Source organism: Ascaphus truei, chromosome 21 (assembly GCF_040206685.1).
Source record: "Ascaphus truei isolate aAscTru1 chromosome 21, aAscTru1.hap1, whole genome shotgun sequence".
NCBI classification, from domain to species: Eukaryota; Metazoa; Chordata; class Amphibia; order Anura; family Ascaphidae; genus Ascaphus; species Ascaphus truei.
This window is the reverse complement of record NC_134503.1, coordinates 6,568,906-6,581,698: the sequence shown is the minus strand read 5'-3', so window position 1 is coordinate 6,581,698 and position 12,793 is coordinate 6,568,906. Positions and strand designations below refer to the sequence as shown.

At 38.8% G+C, this 12,793-nt stretch overlaps 1 protein-coding gene across 1 annotated transcript; it reads right to left on the bottom strand.

Moving 5' to 3' along the window:
- Positions 1-1,166: 1,166 nt before the first annotated feature.
- On the bottom strand, positions 1,167-11,630 carry BARHL1 (BarH like homeobox 1). Its single transcript, XM_075579495.1, has 3 exons — positions 11,108-11,630; positions 6,327-6,549; positions 1,167-1,537 (listed from the first exon to the last, which is right to left on the bottom strand). The coding sequence occupies exons 1-3, from the start codon at positions 11,565-11,567 to the stop codon at positions 1,243-1,245; spliced, it is 978 nt and encodes a 325-aa protein (XP_075435610.1). The 5' UTR covers positions 11,568-11,630; the 3' UTR covers positions 1,167-1,242.
- Positions 11,631-12,793: the final 1,163 nt, after the last annotated feature.

The following is a 12,793-nucleotide window of genomic DNA, read 5'->3' as shown; positions in this document are numbered from 1 at the left end:
CCACTTTCTGTTCAGTTTGCGGTGAGCTTATTAAAGGTTTAAGAATAGAGTATCTTGTGTCATTTCAAATAAATATATTTGTAGTGGACTAAAAGATTAAAACCAAGCTTAATTAACCACTAATAGCTTATTATCTTCTTAAACAAATGCCTCTCTTTGTCTCCCCTTCTCTCCCTGCCAATTAACAAGATTTAAATTCATATTTGGGATACAGTTCTACAAGTTGGGATTCATTTGACAGAAATGTTATCAGAATGAATAACAACAACTTGTGTAAGAAACCTGTGCTCTGCTATTAGAAATGCCCCAGATGGCCCAGATTACCAGTCGTCATATTACTCTGGCACTGAAAATAGTACCCATTTGTCTAATAAGATTATAATGGCTTTTTAAACCCCCCTTTCTGTGTGAAATGCTTTACATTGCTAGCTGACAGGGGGTTAAATTAGGATACCAGCTTACAATTTAACTGTATATAAACCCTACTACTTATACACGTTTGCTTATTTTTTTCCCCAAGCATGGATGCCTGGTTTATTTGAAATTATCTTAGAATATATATATTTAATTACTGTGGCCAACTCCAGTCCTAAAGGGCCACTAACAGGTCAGCTGTTAAGGATATCCCTGCTTCAGCACAAGTGGTGCAGACGTCGACTGAGCCACTGATTGAGCCACCTGCGCTGAAGCATGGATATCCTGAAACCTAACCTGTTGGTGACCCTTGAGGACTGGAGTTGACCACTCCTGGTTTAGCCACTGACTTGATTATTACTAAGGGGTGCGAATCACCCCATAATAATTGTGGAGTTATGAGTCAGTCGCCCTAATAAAATGGTTTAGGTGAGAGAGGCATATGGGCATTGAACTTGGAAAAAGGCCTCCCCCCAAACATAGCCCCCCGGGATAGCTCTCAAGGTTTCCCTATCTGCCTATGGGCATGAGGTGTCCGGCTTTATATGTTATTTTTATTTTCAAGCCCCACCTTGAGTTTATTTCCAGTTTCTGAGAAATACTCCAACAGTTGAGTTTGGATCCGGTTTAGGTTCTCCCCCCTTTTGCACCTGGGAGGAGTTTTGTAAAATTGTCTTCTCTTGGGACTGGAAGGTCACTGTGAAACAAAACTCCTTGATGGATGTACTGTCCATCCGGCTGAAGAGGTCCTCTCTTATCCCTCTCCTCTGGTGCTGTAGTCTCTGAGGTTGGCACCTGGGGATCCTGACAGGGTTTGGATAGTTGGATTCACCGTGGCTGTGCCGCCCTGGGTAAGACTCCTGTTAGAGGGGACAGGGCTGGATGGGGCTCAGTGCCACCCTGCAGCCCATGGATGAGAATCCTGGGTACCAAAGGTCTCTGCAAAGCTGGGGGTGGTGCAGTGGGTCCTCTATACAGGTACAGGGCAGCACCTGGATCCAGGTTGGACACAAGACTTTGGGGATAGAAGTAAGGTGAAGGGAACATCCTCTGTAGGGCGGAATAGTTGCCAGCCTCTGCTAGGAGTTCAAGTCCCACTGCTGTCTGCCTCTTCCACTTAGTCCTGTGCAGAGAAAGGAGCAAGTCAGACTTTAATCCAAATACCCCAGATACCCTTAATCCAGACACCACCTCCATTTATTGAAAACCCAACAGTGATGATCATAAACAGATGTCTATGGCACAGGAACAGTGATCTTAAAATATATATATACAGTGTTCGACAAACTTATACATTTGCTCGCCCCGGGCGAGTGGATTTAACCCCCGGGCGAGTAAATATTGGCCCAAGCAGCACACGTTTGGTACTAGGTGGCGAGTAGATTTTTTTGTGTGGCGAGTAGATTTTTTGGTGATTTGTCAACCACTGTATATATATATATATATATATTTTTAAATAAATTCAGGATTTGATTGTGCAGGTTTATAAATGAAAAGCAGTATGGGTGACAAGCCACTCGGGAGGGAAGAGCCAAAACTGTAATGCAGGCAGGTAGACCCATGATATAGAATGGGTGTATTTCACTCAAAAGGATAAGTAGTTAACATTCTCAATACATGTCAAAATGGAGTGGCACATGTGACTGTAGGGGGTATAGTGCATCTCGCGCATTTGTGTTTAATACACACACACACAATGTAGATGGGATAAAGGGGAGTATCAGCACTTTTTCAATTAAGTGTAAATGTAGTGTGTGTGTGTGTGTGTGTGTGTGTGTGTGTGTGTGTGTGTGTGTGTGTGTGTGTGTGTGTGTGGTGTGTGTGTGTGTGTGTGTGTGTGTGTGTGTGTGTGTGTGTGTGTGTGTGTTGGAGTTCTTGCTGATACATATCACATACATAGTGTCCAGGGAAAAAAGGGCCCCTTTTGTTTTTCATCATATTTGACGTATATATTTCTCACTCAATCCCCATGAAAATGTGCACAATTGTAGGTCTGTTGTGTAGATTAACACTAGTTAATTGTGTTTTCTTATATAATGTTAACTCAATTGATGTAACTGTATTATGTCACCAAGTAGCAGATACGCTGCGGGAGGTTCGTGCTCATTACATGAGATTATAGGAGTTTTTCCTTTGTAGCTCGTAAATGTGTTTACATTGTTGTAATCTAATCTGAGACACTAAGATTACTATAAAGTTTAAAGTGTGCGCGCTGAAACGCGCGCCCGAAGACGGGAATGCAGCTGTCTGATCGCATAACCGATAAGGCGCTGATCCAGCTGCTCCCACTCCTGAGCGTTACGTTGTTTTACGAATGCGTTTTTCAGTCCTAGCGACCAGCCCTATATCAGGAAACATTTGATGTCATCGTTTTGCACCATAATACTTGCTCTGTCCCAAACACTTTATAACGTGTTTATCTTCTGCGCTAAACACCATTTTGTAACTATGCACTTGAGGTCATCACGCCGTCACCAATTCCAAATAATATTTATTAGATTATCAAATAAATCTTAAATGTAATCTACTGTGGCGGACCTATGGTTGCTCAAATATTTATGAAAATAAATAAATTTAGTTATTTTGATGCAAAATATGACAAAAAAATGACAATATTTCTGGTATGTGTGTGTAATATATATATATATATATATAACAAAGAAAGGGTCGGCAGCACTCTCTTCAGTGGCACTGTGTGCTCATTTGCATGTCATTTTTTCCCAGAATCCCTTGCTGCAGTGGAAGCACTGTGGTGAAAGGCAGGGTTACAGAGAGAGAGAGAGAGAGAGAGAGAGTGTGTGTGTGTGTGTGTGTGTGTGTGTGTGTGTGTGTGTGTGTGTGTGTGTGTGTGTGTGTGTGTGTGTGTGTGTGTGTGTGTGTGTGTGTGTGTGTGTGTGTGTGTGTGTGTGTGTGTGTGTGTGTGTGTGTGTGTGTGTGTGTGTGTGTGTCTATATATATATATATATATATATTATACCATGTTGGCTGAGATGTGACAGCTGCAGGCTGCGCAATAAATACAATGCTATCCTATTTGCCCGTTAATGACTTTTAATATTATCAAGGTAAAGTATTTGCTCATTCTCTGGCGTCTATCTGTGCATCCGTCTCCATGACCATAAATCTATCTCAGCTGCAACATATAAACTAATCACAACAATGACACTGTATGTGGCTGGGCTTTTCTGAACCGATGCTTGAGTTTGAATGAGCAATAACTTAAAACACAGTCACGCATACATTAATGTGTGGCTAATTCTCTTCTATATACTCACGATGACAATAAAATGATACACACACTTTAGTTGTCATGATTTAAAGTTTTACAAAGGGAAGACACAGGATCACACCTGTTTGTTTTGCGGTCATGATTAAGGCCTGAAGAATAATTATTGGAGCTGAGAAAATAAGGTCTGTGTGCGGGTTCAAATCCTGTCATTGGTTTTATTTATTTATATATATATATAGACCTCGTCACAGAGGTGTGACCCGTATCTTTTTATTATATATAAAGGGATTTGCAGCCATTCGCGTAGCATCAGGACACTAACTGTTTTTTAATTGTCTGCAAATTATTTTAAATCAAAAATGAAACATCTACAATTGTAAAATAATTGTGAAATGTTTGACACACACACACACACACACACACACACACACACACACACACACACACACACACACACACACACACACACACACACACACACACACACACACACACACACACACACCCATTTTGAGGAAATATGCTAACATTAGACTGAATTGCCACACTTTTCTTTTAGAATTTTGGTTCATATCTTTGATCTACTGTATCTGCAATTTCTAGTCAACAGAAAAACTCAATTCGATTACAATGCAAATGTATCTTATAGAGTTGTTATATTATATGGAAAGATTTTTTTTTTTATTGAAGAACACCGTAATTTTATTTATTTTTGGTCACCAAGCCCCTTCCTCCCCCCTCCCCCCCCCCCCCCCCGAAACAAGAGAAAGGAATTGAAGGTTAAAAACAAGGCAGAATAAAAAATAAAAAAAATGGGAAAATAAAAAAAAAATGTCAAAGAAAAGATAGTAAAAAAAACGAAAAAAAAAGTTAATAAAAATTACAATGAGGAATTTGCGGAAACCAAAGTTATTTTTTCTAAGCCACTGTGATCAATTTCTGGGGATGTCGGAATCTAACACATACTACAATAAATCAATGTAAGTTGCTGCAGAGTAAGCCTGGTCCCCAACTTCTTCCCACCCTGAGTCCAAAGAAATAGTCCTATTTCCAGGGGTAAATTATTCATAATTATAATAATTGTGTAATTACTGTAACGGCTGTTAATTATTTATGCCCAAAGCAGTAATTGGTATTTATTATTAATGTGTCAATGTGTTATGCTGTTGTGTTTATTTAAAGCACGACTTTATCATTTTGCTAACGGTTGTTTGAATTCTTAAATATAAACCATATACAGTACTGTACCTGCACAAATAGCATGGGAACAGGTGAGACATGTCGCATGATCAGCACGCTTTCATAACATGTATATTAAACAAGAGGATCGTGTATCCGATAAATATATATATATATATATATATATATATATATATATATATATATATATTTAAGTAAACTTAAATATTACTTAGTGCAGTACTAAAAATGATATTAAATATGACTTCTCAAATCTGTGCTTTTAAATATATCCATGTGAGTGCAATGCTATCTACAGGGTACAGTATATGCAACCCAGTGTTATTGCTATTCTTCATGCAAATGTAGTGAAAACAACTGGATTTTCCCATTTCAGTCATGTATTGGTAAATATGTTCATAAAAATCTTAAAAACAGTGAGTGATTATTATAATGATAATATTGTTATTAATAATACCCCTCTTCAAAGTAGCAGGTTAGAGTAACAGCACCCTGTACATTTTGTTGACTGCCTATAACTTAATCAGCTGATCACTATATTTCTTATTACAGAGCTTGTTCTCATCTCCATGTCTCGGTGATTGCAGATAGCTTTACTCGAGTTTAAACCTTGCCAGGTGGAACAAATGTAAGTGATGTATTTTTACTGCCTGGCCGGATAAAGTAATATCTTCAAAAGGCAATTTACTTCAACCACCGTTTCCATTCACACCTATTATTGAAATTGTCCGATATCCTGCAATATTTAGCAATTAATTGAGCACGTTTGTTCAGTAGGATTATAAACCAAACAACCTATATAAAAAAAAAATGAATGCATTAAAAAAGTGATATTTTGATGCGAAAACAGAAAGGTGTGATTCTATATACTTAATATCTTTATTTCAATTCCAGATTAAATCCGTTTTTTCTAACCTTTCCGTTGAATATGTTGTTTTCACTGTAACTTGTATTTATTTGTTTATTCTACAAGCCTTTTCCCCTTTGCATTGCTCCCAGTCCGAGTTATTTATTCATACCTTGGGTTTTTCTCTTTCTATATTTTCTAATCACCACAAATCAGAAGGTTTCTCTGATCCCAGACAGACAGAGACACAGAATCACCGGCTGACACCCCCAGATTTCCAGCAGTCAGAAAGTACAGGTGACAAACTGGGGTGTGGGGAGGGGGGGGGGGGTGTTTACAGTACTAGATCTCTAGGCATTTGTCCATGTTTCACTTGCAACTTTCTTCATACAAATAGATTCAGTTTTGAAGACCCTCAAGTGGTTCCTGTAATATTATTGATTCTGGAAAAAGCGAAGTTATGTTGCAGTTATGGACTGGGGACAGAATTGAATGGGTTCACAACTGCTGCAATTAAACTATCGATTGGTAGAATTTCAATGTAATATATATATATAATTATAATTATACACACATACAGTACCAACATATAGAGCATGCCCTGTGTGCCAGTGCGTCTGAGGTGTATTTATTTACCTCCTGTTCTGGTACCAGGTCTTGACCTGAGTGTCCGTGAGGTTGAGTGAAGCTGCCAGCTCCATCCTGTCCTGCACACTCAGGTACTTCTGCCTCTCGAAGCTCCTCTCCAGCTGAGCCAGCTGGTGGTCTGTGAAAGCGGTGCGGGCTTTCCGGGGCTTCTTTAGCCTCACCGAGGGGCTATCCCTGGAGCTGGAGATCTCCCGCTCCCCTTCTTCTTTCACTGCAAGGAAAACACACACAGAGAGAGCACCATGAAGCCGGGCAGCACTGACCCTCACAGACACCAGCCCAGGTGCAGCAAGACACTCACATCGTCTTTGATTGACCGAATCCTGATGAAGATCATTACTTGGACAGAAACGTTGGTTTATGAATTTTCATATTAATAACGTTGTTTTTTTTTTTCTAGTGAAGGGTTGCCATGATATTTCCTCTTGTGCTGTGGGTTACTGTTTAACTCTAAACAAACAGCCATTTTAATACCCCTATGTATAATGTCATATTTCACTCCCATGCTTGTGTCATGTAATAAAACCCTCTCCTGTCTGTTACGATGATGATTAAAATCCCCCTACAAACACGCAGAGAAGGTGGTGGGAAAATAGTCGAAAACGAATAAATACAGTTTTTTTAAAAAAAATGCATGTACTGTAGTAAGTGATTACACGAGAATCCACCCCAATGCTAAACACCCATCTGGGACATAAACATGAGATCACGCGGCCCAAAGTATTTGCACCAATAAACCTGTCTGATACAAAGTGTGATTACAGAATTTATTTTCATTGTTAACGTCACCCCCCACCACCCCAGCAGATTATTCTCTTATTATTTTTATTGATCTTTAATGTTATATTTATATATATATATATATATAGAGAGAGAGAGAGAGAGAGAGAGAGAGAGAGATTTTTTTAACAGTTCTGCACACAAACATTGTTTCTAGATTTATTTTAAGAAAGTCCCATTTGTTGCTAATATTGCAGCAATATAATTTGAATATAATAGGAACGGTGTAATAGAGTAGAAATTAATGGTAATATGCAGAGAAATGGAAGGAGTCAGGATCAATCTTTAAACCCTGATTGGGTTAATAAATGCCAGGTATTTATGGTGTGTGTGTGTGTGTGTGTGTGTGTGTGTGTGTGTGTGTGTGTGTGTGTGTGTGTGTGTGTGTGTGTGTGTGTGTGTGTGTGTGTGTGTGTGTGTGTGTGTGTGTGTGTGTGTGTGTGTGGGGGGGGGGGGGGTGAAATGATAAAGAAATATATAAAAATAATAATAATGATGAGACCATGAACAAACTCAGCCATGAAAATAAAATAACTGGGGGTGGGGGGGGGGGGGTTCAGACCTGCTCGTGTTAAACGTGAAAACATGGGAAATGTTGTGGCTGGAAATCAAACCTCAAAATGCCCCCTTTGCATGATGTGGCCGGGGGACACATGTATTGGGGTCTCTCTGGCTAAACCTGTTTAAAGTTCAATACAAAACACAATGAGGAATTCATATGCATTGACATTTCGTAAACATGGTAACATACACAGTGTTATTACTTTGTATCTGGCTTCCAAATTTGGAATACAGTAAGTCCACATGGAACCGCAAATGACTGTATAACCAACATCAAAAGCTAGATAGATAGATAGATAGATAGATAGATAGATAGATAGATAGATAGATAGATAGATAGATAGATAGATAGATAGATAGATAGATAGATAGATAGATAGATAGATAGACCTTAAAACGGTCCCCAATGTACAGCTCAGCGCTAAACTAAAATATAAGCGTTAGGATCTTTTTCTAAGAGAGTGCATTACAAATAGGCTGCTTTGCTGGAAATTGGCTGCATCAGATTTTTTACAAGGGTTTATGGCGGATTCCATTGTGTAAGGTTTTACAAGTGACAGGGCTAAAGTTGAATGCGAGTTGATTTCCCTCTGTAGGAAGACAATAATCCTCTTAATTGAGCCACCAGGGAACTAAATCCTTCAACCAGAAATTCAGAAGCTAACAAATCAGATAGAGATAAAAAAAAATACCGCAGTGTCCCCTTATCTGGTTTCATTTCATGGACAGTAAATTGTAAAAAAAAAACCCTTATACTCTCCTCCAAAAAAACAACTATTCAGCACTGGGGGCAAAAACCACATACACCCCTTTAAAATAGTCAATATATACCAGACATGTATACAGGAGTACCCAAGTTGTGTAGGGCAGGATATCATATAGCTGCTAATACCTTCATTAGGCAAATGTAATGGGTACAGAAGTCAGACTAATCCCCTCTGTGTTTTATTCTTATATATCTGAGGCAACAGATAAGAGCCCAATGTATTGCTAAGAATGGTCTCTTCTATACAGAGAGGTGTGATGTCACTTTGCAGATTGCAATACCGGCAAGAATACAACATTTACTACTGTATGATCCTCTGACGGTCACCAAAGCAATGTACCTATTAGAAATGTCGGCTCCCATTCAAACACACACGAAAACAAGTGTATTCAACGTGTATCTATGTATGTATGTATGTATGTATGTATGTATGTATGTATGTATGTATGTGTATATATATATGTCCTGGGTATTTAGTTTAGTTAAGAGCATCTAACTTATTAGATGAATTTCTGGGGAAACCAGTGTATTCAGTGTGCATATGTGCATATATACTGTATATGTCTGTGTGTATGTATATATATATATATATATATATATATATATATATATATATATATATATATATATATATATATATATATATATATATATGTATAATTATATATATATACACAGACACACACACACACACACACACAGACACACAGACACACACACACACAGACATATACAGTATATATGCACATATGCACACTGAATACACTGGTTTCCCCAGAAATTCCTCTAATAAGTTAGATGCTCTTAACTAAATACTAAATACCCAGGACATACTTGAAAACGAGAGGTAACTCTCAATGTATTACTTCCTGGTAAAACATTTTATAAATAAATCATAATAAATAAATACAAAGTGTATGTATATATATATATATATATATATATATATATATATATATATATATATATATATATATATATCACATATAAGTGTATGTATATATATATATCGTTTTCTATATCCTATTAATAAAACTGTGTCATATGAAATGTGTAATACAAAATTATTATATATAAAGATATTTAATTCAGTAATTATTTCGTAAGAAACCTTTCCATATCTCGTTTCAACAGACTAAGTTTTGGGACTAACTTAGATCCTCCTTTGATATACTATAAGATCCTCCTTTGGCTTCTCTGATTCCAGCCACCATCAGTATCTGAATTCTCTCTCTTCCTCTCCTTATTCACAGGAATATTAAATGAGTTGAAGCATCAAGTTATGTAAAATTGGTGAATGATTTGTAATGGTATGCGTTTGGAAAACTATTTTTTACGGAAACATGTACAGTACCAATTTCTCTTTAGCTAACCTCAAACATAAACCTCAAGCACAAAGTTATTTGCAATCTATTCCTAGTATAAAGTCTATCATTTCAGTGCAGATTTGAGCGATTTTCCGTTGTAATTAATAAACTCTATCTGCAGCATTCAAAAAAAAGAAAGAAAATCTCTTTATTTTTAATTTTTTTTAAAATAAAACAAGGGGCAGTCAAATCTATGAATGTACTAAAATAATGTAGTTTCATTTTAAAGGTGGATGCAGCTAGAATGTAATAAGGAAATTGAAGGTTAATCGCTCTTAACAAACAAAATGTATAAGCGACTCCAGTAATCAACGCGTTAATTAATGTTGTGGGAAGCATTCTAAAATGTTTCTCTTAATTAAAGTTATTTTTGATCTGCATAGGGAGAAAAATAATATATCAGCAGCTGCACCGAAAATCGTCAATGTTATTCCAATTTTTTAAAACGGAAAATAAAAATGTACTTCTACCTTAAATGACTCTTTTTTTTTTAAATTTAGGACTTTTATATTTTATATTGATATGCCTTGAACAGTACATACTATGACTTGAAATAACTTCTCCTTGTTTAATCTGTAATGCCTGCTAATTGCATGCCAGTTGAAAGGACCTGGCTTGTGTGCCTAACGTGGATATATGCTTTTATGTTAATTCGTTACATATTTATTCCTAATATTTCGATGAAATAACGAGGCCTCGGAGGGATCTCAGTGGCCATGGGATTGTAACTCGCTATTCCACTGGCTTGTTGTTATTTTTTGTTTTAATGTTGCTGTGTTTGCAATCGATTTATCGGATTTCTGCAGTTGTACTAACACGTTTCACCCACAAATATTAAATCGCGATTTAAGACTTATAAACAGCAATCACCCAAAACAGAAGAAAAATTAGTTTCTATAACCGGGGTTTCCACCCATGAGAAGGATCCAGGAGTGAGATAACTATTACTACTATTATTATTATTATTACTACTATAATTATTATTATTATTATTATTATTACTATTACTATTATTATTAATAATAATACAAGTTCTTGTTTAATGGGTCCTGGATATATTTGGATGGCAATACTTTGCAGATTGTGGTGTTTCAAATGACCGACAAAAATAGCGTTATATTATTATTATTATTAGGATTTGTTTAAACAGACATTCAAAAAATATATATAGTGTCTTCCTACCATACTTCATTTGAGTGCAAAAGACTCACACATCTATTTATAAAAGGATCGGTTATACCCCCCAATGCAGTGTCCAGCTCTACTTGGGTCTGTAAAGTCTAACTCACCTTTACCTTTGTATTCTGAATCTGAAGATGCGGAGCTGTTGCTTTTCTCCAATTTGTCTCTAAAGTCCTCCACAGCTTTGCTGGACAAGCAGTGGCCCAAGTCCTGAGCTGGCAGCCCATTGCTGGAGTAGGGTGCGCAGGTGGCCAAGGGTTTGCAGTCCGCTAAAATGTCCCTGATCAAAAAGGACGAGGTGACCGTTCTGGACTGAGAAGGTGCTGAGAGCTGGACTCCTGGCTGAAGATGGGACTCTAAGCCCAAGGCGACCCCTTGCCTGGTGCTGACCGCATCTAAGCACTCCCTGGCCGGGGAGCCTGGTGATGAACAACCGCTGCTGACTTCAGACCTTGGGCTCAGCTGTAAGGGCGACCTGCCGTCTCTCATCAATGGGTCCCCTTTAGCAAGCCCTGGGCTCCCTGCTCGGTGGGACAGGATGGTGTCAATCCCAAATCCGTTGGACCCTTCCATACCAGACGCCTTGGCACTTTCAGACTAACATTGATCCCCAAGAAGAAACCAGAGGAGATCTTGTGAGAGTTAAACTGGAGCTAGTCTGTTTCTGAATCCCCCAGAACAATTTGTCTTACACTGGAACCGATTTCTTCACCCAGGTCCCCATCAGAGGAGATTCAAATTTCCAACTTTCCAGTTGAGGTACTGAAGGTCCCAGAGACAAAAAAATCCCCGAGTAGATCAATTAAACTAGATGTCCCGAGTTCCTCAGGAGGAGAAGCTTGTATGAAAATCAATAGACGTTTCTGCACCTTAACCAGCCCAATGATGATAAAATCGATCAGGAACGGCAGAGAGTGGTGCCTGCCACGTTTCAGATCTTGTGGATATGATGGTTGTCAGCAGCATAGGAGGGTGGGGGGGGGGGGGGCGGGGGGGGTAGAGAAGAGAAAGCACTGATCTCACATCAAACACAGAAGCCAAAGCAGGGAGGTCATCCACTGGCACATCCTACCATCCAACCTGGGATCAGCAGCACAGAACAAGCCCTTCTGGTTTCAGCACCTTGGAGAGCACCTGGGCTCATCTCCTGCGCACACGCTGTGGGTGAGAAGACCAGTGTCCTGCTTCACTTCCATCAAACCTTCTGCACCCAGAGCGCAGAGGGGAGAAGGGGGGGTGGGGGGGTCTCCAGCCTCAGATCTCCTGCACACGGTGACTTCTCCCCCCTTTTCTCGCTTGAACTTGTGTCACTTTTGCTTTGGTTCTTCATGTATCAGCGCACGTGTCTGCGGAGGCCACCTCTCTGGTTGGCTGCAGGGTTTTTTTTTTGTGTGGCTGATGTCATACTATGAAAAGGCAACTTGATCCGCTTTCAGTTTGATTAAAAGAGACACTGAATTAATTACAGCAGCGCACGGCCCAGTGTTTACAGCAATTTCCACCCTGTTTGCTTTCATTTCATCATTCATGAAGCCTCTAATGATGTATTTAACCCTATGCTGTCCAACTGCTCGTAAAGCTGTCACCCTGCCTCGTTGGCACTGAATGGGTTAACACAAGAAGCTTGGGGGCGTTTAACCCCATGCAGACCAATGATTCATTTCATAGCTAAAAACACAATTAAAACACGGAATGGCTTATATTTAAAGTAGAAGGATTTGAGTTCCACTGGACTCCATTCTGACATCTTCTCCATGCCTGGTCCAATTGATCTCTCCCCCCCCCTGCCCACCTCCCCC

What these genes read in the sequence shown, in the direction of transcription:
- BARHL1 (XM_075579495.1), bottom strand. Translation starts at nt 11,567, where the DNA reads ATGGAAGGGTCCAACGGATTTGGGATTGACACCATCCTGTCCCACCGA. An exon ending in TTCAGATTCAGAATACAAAG is followed by an intron (nt 6,550 to 11,107) that starts GTAAAGGTGAGT and finishes TTTTCCTTGCAG; the next exon opens with TGAAAGAAGAAGGGGAGCGG. An exon ending in ACCTGGTACCAGAACAGGAG is followed by an intron (nt 1,538 to 6,326) that starts GTAAATAAATAC and finishes TTCTCTGCACAG; the next exon opens with GACTAAGTGGAAGAGGCAGA.